The sequence below is a fragment of the Oncorhynchus tshawytscha genome, linkage group LG07, assembly GCF_018296145.1.
Source record: "Oncorhynchus tshawytscha isolate Ot180627B linkage group LG07, Otsh_v2.0, whole genome shotgun sequence".
Classification (NCBI taxonomy): domain Eukaryota; kingdom Metazoa; phylum Chordata; class Actinopteri; order Salmoniformes; family Salmonidae; genus Oncorhynchus; species Oncorhynchus tshawytscha.
Window position 1 is genome coordinate 57204530 of NC_056435.1, and position 13220 is coordinate 57217749.

At 42.8% G+C, this 13220-nt stretch overlaps 1 protein-coding gene across 1 annotated transcript in view; it reads left to right on the forward strand.

The window, feature by feature from the left end:
• Positions 1-330: 330 nt before the first annotated feature.
• The window catches only part of LOC112254915 (inter-alpha-trypsin inhibitor heavy chain H3), a 50359-nt gene continuing 37469 nt past the window's right edge, over positions 331-13220 (forward strand). The window contains exons 1-8 of the mRNA XM_024427875.1: positions 331-422; positions 1285-1448; positions 1551-1655; positions 2350-2512; positions 4158-4268; positions 6067-6195; positions 6275-6391; positions 6537-6705. Of these exons, the coding sequence (XP_024283643.1) occupies positions 345-422; positions 1285-1448; positions 1551-1655; positions 2350-2512; positions 4158-4268; positions 6067-6195; positions 6275-6391; positions 6537-6705 (1036 nt within the window). The 5' untranslated portion in view covers positions 331-344. The remainder of the gene's footprint in view (positions 423-1284; positions 1449-1550; positions 1656-2349; positions 2513-4157; positions 4269-6066; positions 6196-6274; positions 6392-6536; positions 6706-13220) is intronic.

Here is a 13220-nt window from a genome sequence, read left to right on the forward strand (position 1 = left end):
TGGGATTTTGGCAATGAGGGCCTTTATCTTCTTCCCCAGAGTCAGATGAACTTGTGGATACCATTTTTATTTCTCTATGTCCAGTGTGAAGAAAGTTAGAGTTAGTTTCGCAAGCCATTGCTATTTAGCGTTAGCGCAATGAAGATACCCATGGACTTACAGTCATTTTACTAACGCTACTTAGCATTGGCTCACAAAACTACCTCTAACTTCCCTTAATCACTTTGCCATACCCTAGGTTAGCTGAAAGGACGCCCCTGCTCTCTGGTTGCTGGCCAATAGCATACTGTGCTCCTCTTTAAAAGGCTGTGTGTGTTTTGTGGGGTTTCATTTCTGCTGAGGTCATGATGGAGGGAGTCACAGTACGAGTCGGCCTTCTTGGACTGGTGCTGGCCTGCGTTACCACAGCAATGGCCAATAAGGTACAGTAGGGTCACGCACAGGACACAGGGTCACAAGGGGGAGGGCACTCTGTCAGGGATTATATTGTGTTATGTTGTGTTGATTAGCATGCATGTGATTGACTGTGTGTTTTTGTGGGGTTACATCAGTTCAGATGTGTCTTTTGACTACAGTTTTGGATGTGCAGAGAGCACAAGGTTGGAGAGCTCAAGATCCCCTCAAGTTTTAGGGGTTAGATTGAGCTATACTGTGATAGACTTAGACAAGTCTACGGTTGTCCTGGTTGCTGTTTCCCTAAACCGTCCTATCAGCCCAAAACAGATAGAGTGCACCATGTCTCCTAGGTATACAAACAGCAACATGTTATCATATCACGTCTGGGGTGACAGACCGACTGGTCAACACCTTTTTCTCTTTCGAGAGTGCATGAGTCTAGAATGCAGTCAAACAAACATGTAGGTGTAACCAGTCCGAGCTCAATCAGGTTTCAGATATACTAATCTTGAGTTCTACTGGTTATTATTCATTCGTAAATGGTGCGATTGCTTATGTGTGTGTGGGTGCTCGCGCGTGTGTGTGTGTGACTTGAGTCATGCCACAGCATGCCACAGTATTATGGAGGGGTATCATTGCTAATTTTAAAATGTAACTCTTAAACGCTAAATTGCATTAATCCTTTTTGCATCCCAATCAATAAATGTAATTTGGAATGAGTATTGATAAATGCAATGCTTAAATGCTAAATTGGAATTTCAATTTAGTATTTAAGCATTTAATTTGAGAAATTGCACTGCTAACACTGTGTGAAAAAAAAGTCTACATCTGTATTCAAATGTTGTCTGACAGTAAACAGTGCTGATGGTGTTTCCTGATCCTTTATAGAACAGGGACTGGGACATCTACAGCTTTCACGTCAACTCCACAGTGACCAGTCGCTATGCGACCACTATTATCACCAGTCGTGTGGCCAATCGGATGGACCAGTCACAGGAAATAGAATTCCATGTCAAAATTCCCAAGATGGCCTTCATCAGTAAATTCAAAATGTGGGTCTACATGAATGTATCCCTATTGAGCCTGAGCAGATAACTCTACTGTCTTACAAATAGCTTACACAAATGTTTGCACATAAACTCTCTCTTCCTCAGGACCATTGAGGGCCAGACGTATGATGGGGTTGTGAAACAGAAGGAGGAGGCTCAGCAGCAATACACTCAGGCAGTGTCTCGTGGCCAAAGCGCTGGCATAGTCAGGTGTGTGTGTGGGTGTCTGCAGGTCCGGCCCTAGCCAATATGGGACATAAGTGGCCACTTGTTTGTGGAACTCAGTCATGGTATCAACTTACTGTTGAGCGTTAGAGTAGTAGACGACACAAGGTTCAATTTCAAAGTTTGGTAGTGCATCAACAGTTTTCCTATTATGTAAGTCACTGACAGTCACTCAATTACCAATAGGGGTCAGTGGTATAGTGGAGGGTAAATGCAAGTAAACACAGTTTACCCACCTTTTGAGAAGAAATGCATTGCAAGTATAGGGAGTGCTACTTTTTCGCTGTGACCGGCAATCCGAGTTTTCCCATCTATCTTTTTACCACTATATCTTGGTATACTACAAAGCAGGATCAATGCGTTAGCCAGCTAATTTGCCTAAATAAAATAAAATATTCTCTCCCCCATCGTAAAAATTTGTAGAATTGAAGGAAATTCATTTTAAAACAGCAACATCTTCTCTTAGCCAGACGACAAAATGTTTGCAGACAATTTGCTTTAAAACTGAAAAATGTTCTCTAAGATCAATGGCAAAAATGCGTAGAATTTAACGAAATTAACTTTAAAACTACACATTTTTCTCTCTGCTACCGAGGGGGACACCTCTGTTCGTCTCTGTCTAGTGTCTACAGTATGTGCGTGTTGGTGTGTGCTAGACTGTCTCTATATGTCTCCTCAGTTCTGTGGGGAGGACCCTTGAGGAGTTTAAGACGTCTGTGACTGTGGCCGCTCTCAGTAAGGTCACCTTTGAACTGACGTATGAGGAGCTGCTGAAACGCCGACTGGGCAAGTACGAACTGCTGATCCACGCTCGACCCATGCAGCCTGTCGCTGACTTCAAGGTGAGAGCATTAGCATTATCAAGGCATGTACTCATGTGCATACAGTGCATTCGGGAAGTATTTAGACCATTTCTCTTGTTCCACATTTTGATACATTACGGCCATATTCTAAAATGTATTAAATGATTTTTTCACTCATCAATCTACACACAATACCCCATAATGACAAAGTTAAAAAAAAAGTTTTTTAGAAATTTTGGCAGAAATACCTTATTTACATAAGTATTCAGACCCTTTGCTATGAGACTCAAAATTGAGCTCAGGTACATTCTATTTACATTGATCATCCTTGAGATGTTTTTACAAATTGATTGGACTCCACCTGTGGTAAATTCAATTGATTGGACATGATTTGGAAAGGCACACACCTGTCTATATAAGTTCCCACAGTTGACAGTACAAGTCAGAGCAAAACCAAGCCATGAATTGTCCGTAGAGCTCAGAGATAGGGTTGTGTCAAGGCACAGATCTGGGGAAGGGTACCAAAAAATGTCTTGAGCATTGAAGGTCCCCAAGAACACAATGGCCTCAATCATTCTTAAATGGAAGAGGTTTGGAACCATTAAGACTCTACTTAGAGCTGGCCTCCCCGCCAAACTGAGCAATTGGGAAGAAGGGCCTTGGTCAGGGAGGTGACCAAGAACCCGATGGTCACGCTGATGGAATTCCTCTGTGGAGATGGGAGAACATTCCAGAAGGAGAAGTATCTCTGCAGCACTCCACCAATCAGGCCATTGTGGTAGAGTTGCCAGTCGGAAGCCACTCCACAGTAAAAGGCACATGACAGCCCACTTGGAGTTTGCCAAAAGGCACCTAAAGGACTCAGACCATGAGAAACAAGATTTTCTGGTCTGAAACCAAGATTACACTATTTGGCTGAATGCCAAGCATCACATCTGGAGGAAACCTGACACTATCCTTATGGTGAAGCATAGTGGTGGCAGCATCATGCTGTGGGGATGTTTTTCAGCATCAGGGACTGGGAGACTAGTCAGGATCAATGGAAAGATGAATGGTGCAAAGTACAGAGATCCTTGATGAAAACCTGCTCCAGAGCGCTCAGGACCTCAGACTGGAGCGTAGGTTCACATTCCAACAGGACAACGACCCTAAGCACACAGCCAAGTCAATGCAGGAGTGATTTCGGAACAAGTCTCTGAATGTCCTTGCCAGTGGCCCAGCCAGAGCCCAGACTAGAACCTGATCTAACATCTCTGGAGAGACCTGAAAATAGCTGTTCAGCAATGCTCCCCATCCAACCTGACAGAGCTTGAAAGGATCTACAGAGAAGAATGGGAGAAACTCCCCAAATACAGGTGTGCCAAGCCCCATACCCAACAAGATTCGAGGCTGTAATACCTGCCAAAGGTGCTTCAACAAAGGACTGAGTAAAGGGTCTGAATACTTATGTAAATGTGATATTTCCATTTTTGGATATTTGTCATTATTTGGTAATGTGTTTCTATTGATATTTTTTTAATATATATCAGCAATTTTAAGGCTGCAATGTAACAAAATGTGGAAAAAGTCAAGGTGCTTGAATACTTTCCGAATGCACCGCACAGTAATACTCATCCTAGTGAAATCAGGTGGATAGTGCTCATAAGGGTTGATGTGATGTTTTCCTTCTCTTCCTTATGGACAGATTGACGTGTACATCAATGAGCGACCAGGCATTAACTTCCTGGAGATTAAAGGAGGGCTGAGCACCAAAGAGCTGGCTAATGCCATCACCAAAACACACGCTTCTAGTGAGGTAGTCCACAACAGAGTAATGTAGAGCTAACCAAAAGAACATGTGAAATCAAATCAAGTTTTATCGGTCACATACAGGTGTTTAGCAGATGTTATTGTGGGTGTAGCAAAATGCTTGTGTTTCTCGCTCCGACAGTGCAGTAATATTTAACAAGTAACATCTAACAATTTTACAACATATACCCAATACACACAAATCTAAGTAAAGGAATGGAATTAAGAATATATAAATATATGGACGAGCAATGTCAGAGAGGGATAGACTTAGATACAGTGAAATAGCATAGAATACAGTATATACAGTACATATGAGATGAGTAATGCAAGATATGTGAACATTATTGTAGTGCATTATAAAAGAGACTAGTGTTACATTTTTTAAAGTGGCCAGTGATTTCAAGTCTGTGTAAATAGGCAGCAGCCTCTCTGTGCTAGTGATGGAAATTTAACAGCTTTGAGATAGAAGTTGTTTTTCAGTCCCTCGGTCCCAGCATTGATGCACCTATACTGACCTCGCCTTCTGGATGATAGTGGGGTGAACAGGTAGTGGCTCGGATGGTTGATGTCTTTGATGATCTTTTTGGCCTTCCTGTGACATTGGGTGCTGTAGGTGTCCTAGAGGGCAGGTAGTTTGCCCCCGGTGATGTGTTGTGCAGAACACACCACCCTCTGGAGAGCCTTGCGGTTGCAGGCGGTGCATTTGCCGTACCAGGCGATGATACAACCCGACAGGATGCTCTCAATTGTGAGCCGAGGAACTTGAAACTTTCCACCTTCTCCACTGCGGTCCTGTCAATGTGGATAGGGGGTGCTACCTCTGCTGTTTCCTGAAGTCCATGATCATCTCCTTTGTTTTGTTGATGTTGACTGAGAGGTTATTTTCCTGGCACCACACACCCAGAGCCCTCACCTCCTACCTGTAGGCCGTCTCGTTGTTGTTGGTAATCAAGCCCACTACTGTTGTGTCGTCTGCAAACTTGATGATTGAGTTGGAGGCGTGCTTGGCCACGCATTCATGGGTGAGGGGGCTGAGCACACACCCTTGTGGGGCCCCAGTGTTGAGGATCAGCGAAGTGGAGGTGTTGTTTCCTACACGTCAGGAAGTCTAGGACCCAATTGCACAGGGCGGGATTCAGACCCAGGGCCTCAAGCTTAATGATGAGCTTGGAGGGTACTATGGTGTTGAAAACTGAGCTATAGTCAGTGAAAAGCATTCTTACATAGGTATTCCTCTTATCTATATGGGATAGGGCAGTGTGCAGTGTGTTGCCGATCATGTATCATCTGTGGATCTATTGTGGCGGTAAGCAAATTGAAGTGGGTCTAGGGTGGCAGGTAAGGTAGAGGTGATCCTTCACTAGTCTCTCAAAGCACTTCATGATGACAGAAGTGAGTGCTACGGGGCAATAGTTCAGTTACCTTTGCATTCTTGGGTAAAGGAAAAATGGTGGCCACCTTGAAGCATGTGGGGACATCAGACTGGGACAGGGAGAGATTGAATACAGTATGTCTGTAAACACACCAGCCAGCTGGTCTGCGCATGCTCTGGTCTGAACATGTCCAGTCAATACATAACATATATCACATGAAGATGAACCAAGGGGATTGACACCTTCAAATGTATTCAATTCAAAACATTGTACAATTTGATGGCATAAATTCAAACCCTATTCTTCGCACCCATGTCATTGTCACACATCTGTGCATGTTAATTCTAAAATGAATGATCTCATGCTGAGGCAAGCTAAATTAGGCTGTATTTTTAAAAGCAGAAGCCTAAACTACCACCATCTCCGCAGGCCTGGGTACATTTCTACCCAAGCAAGGAGCAGCAGAGTCAGTGTGACAGCTGTGGAGAACAGGGCCTGAACGGAGACCTGGTCATTGTCTATGACGTCCACAGGAACACATCCATGGGAGAGCTCAAGGTACACTTATCTCACTCTAATCGTGTCATTCATTTCTTTATTTCTGTCATTTAATCACTATCTCTGATTCTCTATTCAGGAGTCAAAAGGGTATTTTGTCCATCACTTTGCTCCCAGTGACCTACCACGCATACCAAAGAATGTAGTGTTCATCATCGATCGGAGTGGCTCCATGCATGGGAGGAAAATGAAGCAGGTTTGTTTGTGTGTTTGAATGTGTTGCCTGCTGTAATGCCGCTAAAGGCTTAACGGTTGAGCATTGTACACATTTTTCTATTTAATGCATGTAACAATTAATTTTGATTGGTTGATTGGTTCATTTTGATTGGATGCACTGTCAGACCCGTCAGGCCTTGTTGAAGATCCTGGTAGACCTGGTGGAGGACGACCACTTTGGTCTGATCACCTTCGACTACACTGTGTCTGCCTGGAAGAAGGAGCTGCTGCCGGCCAACCAGGAAAACCTGGAGGCTGCCAAGAGCTTTGCACGACACATTCGAGACAGAGGAGGTACAATTTATTACTTACTTACTTAATCCTCTTCCCTATTTTCAAAAGTTTCCAAAGCCAAAAGTACAATTACAGTGTATCATAATTTTGTAAGACTTAGTCTGCGTTTACACAGGCAGCCCAATTCATATTTCCTAATGTGTAAACAGCGATAACCACATGGTATCCCATCATTTAACTTCTGATTTATACCATCTCCATATGTAGATTTGGTTTAGAACAGATTTGGTTCAACTGAAGTGTTTTCTGTTTTGCACATGACCTGCCATTACCATGACAACCACCCAAAGATTTTTAAAGGTAGTGTGACAAGTAATGGACAGTCAGAAAAAAACATTGGATATAGAAAGATAATCAGATTTGGGTTCTTGGGGTGGCTGTGTAAACAAATCAAAAGTGCACAAAAATCTGTAGATTCTAGTCGATTAGATAGATTGAAATTGTGCCTTAAACATCATAGCATAGTTGAAAGATATGTGTTGCGTAGAAACACGAAGTGGGTGGCCAGCAGAGATAGATGGGATGGGCTGAGGGAAGCTGAGGGTTGGTATGTGAAATTGGAGACAAGTGGGAGTGGAGTTGCTGTGTGAGAGAGAGAATGATGGGATGGGCTGAGGGAAGCTGAGGGTTGGTATGTGGAATTGGAGACAAGTGGGAGTGGAGCTGCTGTGTGTGAGAGAGAATGATGGTCAAAAGATAAAGGGGGGAAAAAAAGTCAAAATAAAACATAATAAAAGCATATTTGAATGACACTAAGTGGCAGTGTTTTTACAACTAATGCCAGATTCCCTGAGGCTGAGGCTGTGCAGGTGTTTGTACACATGCATATACACACACTCTCATTCAAATAAACACACACATACAGTACATGCAATAGTGCCAGACATGCACACAAACATATAAAGTAGGCATTTCTGTTATGATTTCAGTTGTCCTTTGTTTTAAATTTATTTATTTATTTTTTGAATTGTTTGTTTCTGTCTTTTCCTTTTTTCATTCTCTTGGTTGTTGGTGCATTGGGAATGGAATTAATTGTTTTCTTCTTCTGAGGGGACTTGAATGGTTGAGGGACAGCTGTTGGGGAACAATCATGTTTCACAAGATTGTGATTGTGATCATTTTTTATTTTCATTTATTATTTTACCAGGTAAGTTGACTGAGAACACATTCTCATTTGCAGCAACAACCTGGGGAATAGTTACAGGGGAGAGGAGGGGGATGAATGAGCCAATTGTAAACTGGGGATTATTAGGTGACCCTGATGGTTTGAGGGCCTTAATGGGAATTTAGCCAGGACACCAGGGTTAACACCCCTACTCTTACAATAAGTGCTATGGGATCTTTAATGACCTCAGAGAGTCAGGACACCAGTTTAACGTCCCATCCGAAAGACGGCACCCTACACAAGGTAGTGTCCCCAATCACTGCCATGGGGCATTGGGATATTTTTTTTAGACCAGAGGAAAGAGTGCCTCCTACTGGCCCTCCAACACCACTTCCAGCAGCATCTGGTGTCCCATCCAGGAACTGACCAGTACCAACCCTGCTTAGCTTCAGAAGCAAGCCAGCAGTGGTATGCAGGGTGGTATGCTGATGGCGATCATGAAAAAGGAAACTATGACATATGTTTTATATCACTATCATGCACACGCACCCTCACACATAAGGATGGCTCTGTTGCAGAAAGACTGATACATGTTTGATAGTGGTAGTAGACACTCTCACACATAAGGATGGCTCTGTTGCAGAAAGACTGATACATGTTTGATAGTGGTAGTAGACACTCTCACACAAAGATGGCTCTGTTGTGCAAAGACTGATACATGTTTGATAGTGGTAGTAGACACTCTCACACATAAGGATGGCTCTGTTGCAGAAAGACTGATACATGTTTGATAGTGGTAGTAGACACTCTCACACATAAGGATGGCTCTGTTGCAGAAAGACTGATACATGTTTGATAGTGGTAGTAGACACTCTCACACATAAGGATGGCTCTGTTGCAGAAAGACTGATACATGTTTGATAGTGGTAGTAGACACTCTCACACATAAGGATGGCTCTGTTGCAGAAAGACTGATACATGTTTGATAGTGGTAGTAGACACCCTCACACATAAGGATGGCTCTGTTGCAGAAAGACTGATACATGTTTGATAGTGGTAGTAGACACCCTCACACATAAGGATGGCTCTGTTGCAGAAAGACTGATACATGTTTGATAGTGGTAGTAGACACCCTCACACATAAGGATGGCTCTGTTGCAGAAAGACTGATACATGTTTGATAGTGGTAGTAGACACCCTCACACATAAGGATGGCTCTGTTGCAGAAAGACTGATACATGTTTGATAGTGGTAGTAGACACCCTCACACATAAGGATGGCTCTGTTGCAGAAAGACTGATACATGTTTGATAGTGGTAGTAGACACCCTCACACATAAGGATGGCTCTGTTGCAGAAAGACTGATACATGTTTGATAGTGGTAGTAGACACCCTCACACATAAGGATGGCTCTGTTGCAGAAAGACTGATACATGTTTGATAGTAGTGGTAGTAGACACCCTCACACATAAGGATGGCTCTGTTGTGGAAAGACTGATACATGTTTGATAGTAGTGGTAGTAGACACCCTCACACATAAGGATGGCTCTGCTGCAGAAAGACTGATACATGTTTGATAGTGGTAGTAGACACCCTCACACATAAGGATGGCTCTGTTGCAGAAAGACTGATACATGTTTGATAGTGGTAGTAGACACCCTCACACATAAGGATGGCTCTGTTGCAGAAAGACTGATACATGTTTGATAGTGGTAGTAGACACACTCACACATAAGGATGGCTCTGTTGCAGAAAGACTGATACATGTTTGATAGTGGTAGTAGACACACTCACACATAAGGATGGATCTGCTGCAGAAAGACTGATACATGTTTGATAGTGGTAGTAGACACCCTCACACATAAGGATGGCTCTGTTGTGTAAAGACTGATACATGTTTGATAGTGGTAGTAGACACACTCACACATAAGGATGGATCTGCTGCAGAAAGACTGATACATGTTTGATAGTGGTAGTAGACACCCTCACACATAAGGATGGCTCTGTTGCAGAAAGACTGATACATGTTTGATAGTAGTAGTAGACACCCTCACACATAAGGATGGATCTGCTGCAGAAAGACTGATACATGTTTGATAGTGGTAGTAGACACCCTCACACATAAGGATGGCTCTGTTGCAGAAAGACTGATACATGTTTGATAGTGGTAGTAGACACCCTCACACATAAGGATGGCTCTGTTGCAGAAAGACTGATACATGTTTGATAGTGGTAGTAGACACTCTCACACATAAGGATGGCTCTGTTGCAGAAAGACTGATACATGTTTGATAGTGGTAGTAGACACCCTCACACATAAGGATGGCTCTGTTGCAGAAAGACTGATACATGTTTGATAGTGGTAGTAGACACCCTCACACATAAGGCTCTGTTGCAGAAAGACTGATACATGTTTGATAGTGGTAGTAGACACCCTCACACATAAGGATGGCTCTGTTGCAAAAAGACTGATACATGTTTGATAGTGGTAGTAGACACCCTCACACATAAGGCTCTGTTGTGTAAAGACTAATACATGTTTGATAGTGGTAGTAGACACCCTCACACATAAGGATGGCTCTGTTGCAGAAAGACTGATACATGTTTGATAGTGGTAGTAGACACCCTCACACATATGGCTCTGTTGCAGAAAGACTGATACATGTTTGATAGTGGTAGTAGACACCCTCACACATAAGGATGACTCTGTTGCAGAAAGACTGATACATGTTTGATAGTAGTAGTAGACACCCTCACACATAAGGATGGCTCTGTTGCAGAAAGACTGATACATGTTTGATAGTGGTAGTAGACACCCTCACACATAAGGATGGCTCTGTTGCAGAAAGACTGATACATGTTTGATAGTGGTAGTAGACACCCTCACACATAAGGATGGCTCTGTTGCAGAAAGACTGATACATGTTTGATAGTGGTAGTAGACACCCTCACACATAAGGATGGCTCTGTTGCAGAAAGACTGATACATGTTTGATAGTGGTAGTAGACACCCTCACACATAAGGATGGCTCTGTTGCAGAAAGACTGATACATGTTTGATAGTGGTAGTAGACACCCTCACACATAAGGATGGCTCTGTTGTGTAAAGACTGATACATGTTTGATAGTGGTAGTAGACACCCTCACACATAAGGATGGCTCTGTTGCAGAAAGACTGATACATGTTTGATAGTGGTAGTAGACACTCTCATACATAAGGATGACTCTGTTGCAGAAAGACTGATACATGTTTGATAGTGGTAGTAGACACTCTCATACATAAGGATGGCTCTGTTGCAGAAAGACTGATACATGTTTGATAGTGGTAGTAGACACTCTCATACATAAGGATGACTCTGTTGCAGAAAGACTGATACATGTTTGATAGTGGTAGTAGACACCCTCACACATAAGGATGGCTCTGTTGCAGAAAGACTGATACATGTTTGATAGTGGTAGTAGACACCCTCACACATAAGGATGGCTCTGTTGCAGAAAGACTGATACATGTTTGATAGTGGTAGTAGACACCCTCACACATAAGGATGACTCTGTTGCAGAAAGACTGATACATGTTTGATAGTGGTAGTAGACACCCTCACACATAAGGATGACTCTGTTGCAGAAAGACTGATACATGTTTGATAGTGGTAGTAGACACTCTCATACATAAGGATGACTCTGTTGCAGAAAGACTGATACATGTTTGATAGTGGTAGTAGACACTCTCATACATAAGGATGACTCTGTTGCAGAAAGACTGATACATGTTTGATAGTGGTAGTAGACACCCTCACACATAAGGATGACTCTGTTGCAGAAAGACTGATACATGTTTGATAGTGGTAGTAGACACCCTCACACATAAGGATGACTCTGTTGCAGAAAGACTGATACATGTCTGATAGTGGTAGTAGACACCCTCACACATAAGGATGACTCTGTTGCAGAAAGACTGATACATGTTTGATAGTGGTAGTAGACACCCTCACACATAAGGATGACTCTGTTGCAGAAAGACTGATACATGTTTGATAGTGGTAGTAGACACCCTCACACATAAGGATGGCTCTGTTGCAGAAAGACTGATACATGTTTGATAGTGGTAGTAGACACCCTCACACATAAGGATGGCTCTGTTGCAGAAAGACTGATACATGTTTGATAGTGGTAGTAGACACCCTCACACATAAGGATGGCTCTGCTGCAGAAAGACTGATACATGTTTGATAGTGGTAGTAGACACCCTCACACATAAGGATGGCTCTGTTGCAGAAAGACTGATACATGTTTGATAGTGGTAGTAGACACCCTCACACATAAGGATGGCTCTGCTGCAGAAAGACTGATACATGTTTGATAGTGGTAGTAGACACCCTCACACATAAGGATGGCTCTGTTGCAGAAAGACTGATACATGTTTGATAGTGGTAGTAGACACACTCACACATAAGGATGGCTCTGTTGTGTAAAGACTGATACATGTTTGATAGTGGTAGTAGACACCCTCACACATAAGGATGACTCTGTTGCAGAAAGACTGATACATGTCTGATAGTGGTAGTAGACACCCTCACACATAAGGATGACTCTGTTGCAGAAAGACTGATACATGTTTGATAGTGGTAGTAGACACCCTCACACATAAGGATGACTCTGTTGCAGAAAGACTGATACATGTTTGATAGTGGTAGTAGACACCCTCACACATAAGTACGGCTCTGTTGCAGAAAGACTGATACATGTTTGATAGTGGTAGTAGACACCCTCACACATAAGGATGGCTCTGTTGCAGAAAGACTGATACATGTTTGATAGTGGTAGTAGACACCCTCACACATAAGGATGGCTCTGTTGCAGAAAGACTGATACATGTTTGATAGTGGTAGTAGACACTCTCACACATAAGGATGGCTCTGTTGCAGAAAGACTGATACATGTTTGATAGTGGTAGTAGACACCCTCACACATAAGGATGGCTCTGTTGCAGAAAGACTGATACATGTTTGATAGTGGTAGTAGACACCCTCACACATAAGGATGGCTCTGTTGCAGAAAGACTGATACATGTTTGATAGTGGTAGTAGACACCCTCACACATAAGGATGGCTCTGTTGCAGAAAGACTGATACATGTTTGATAGTGGTAGTAGACACCCTCACACATAAGGATGACTCTGTTGCAGAAAGACTGATACATGTTTGATAGTGGTAGTAGACACCCTCACACATAAGGATGGCTCTGTTGCAGAAAGACTGATACATGTTTGATAGTGGTAGTAGACACCCTCACACATAAGGATGGCTCTGTTGCAGAAAGACTGATACATGTTTGATAGTAGTAGTAGACACCCTCACACATAAGGATGACTCTGTTGCAGAAAGACTGATACATGTTTGATAGTGGTAGT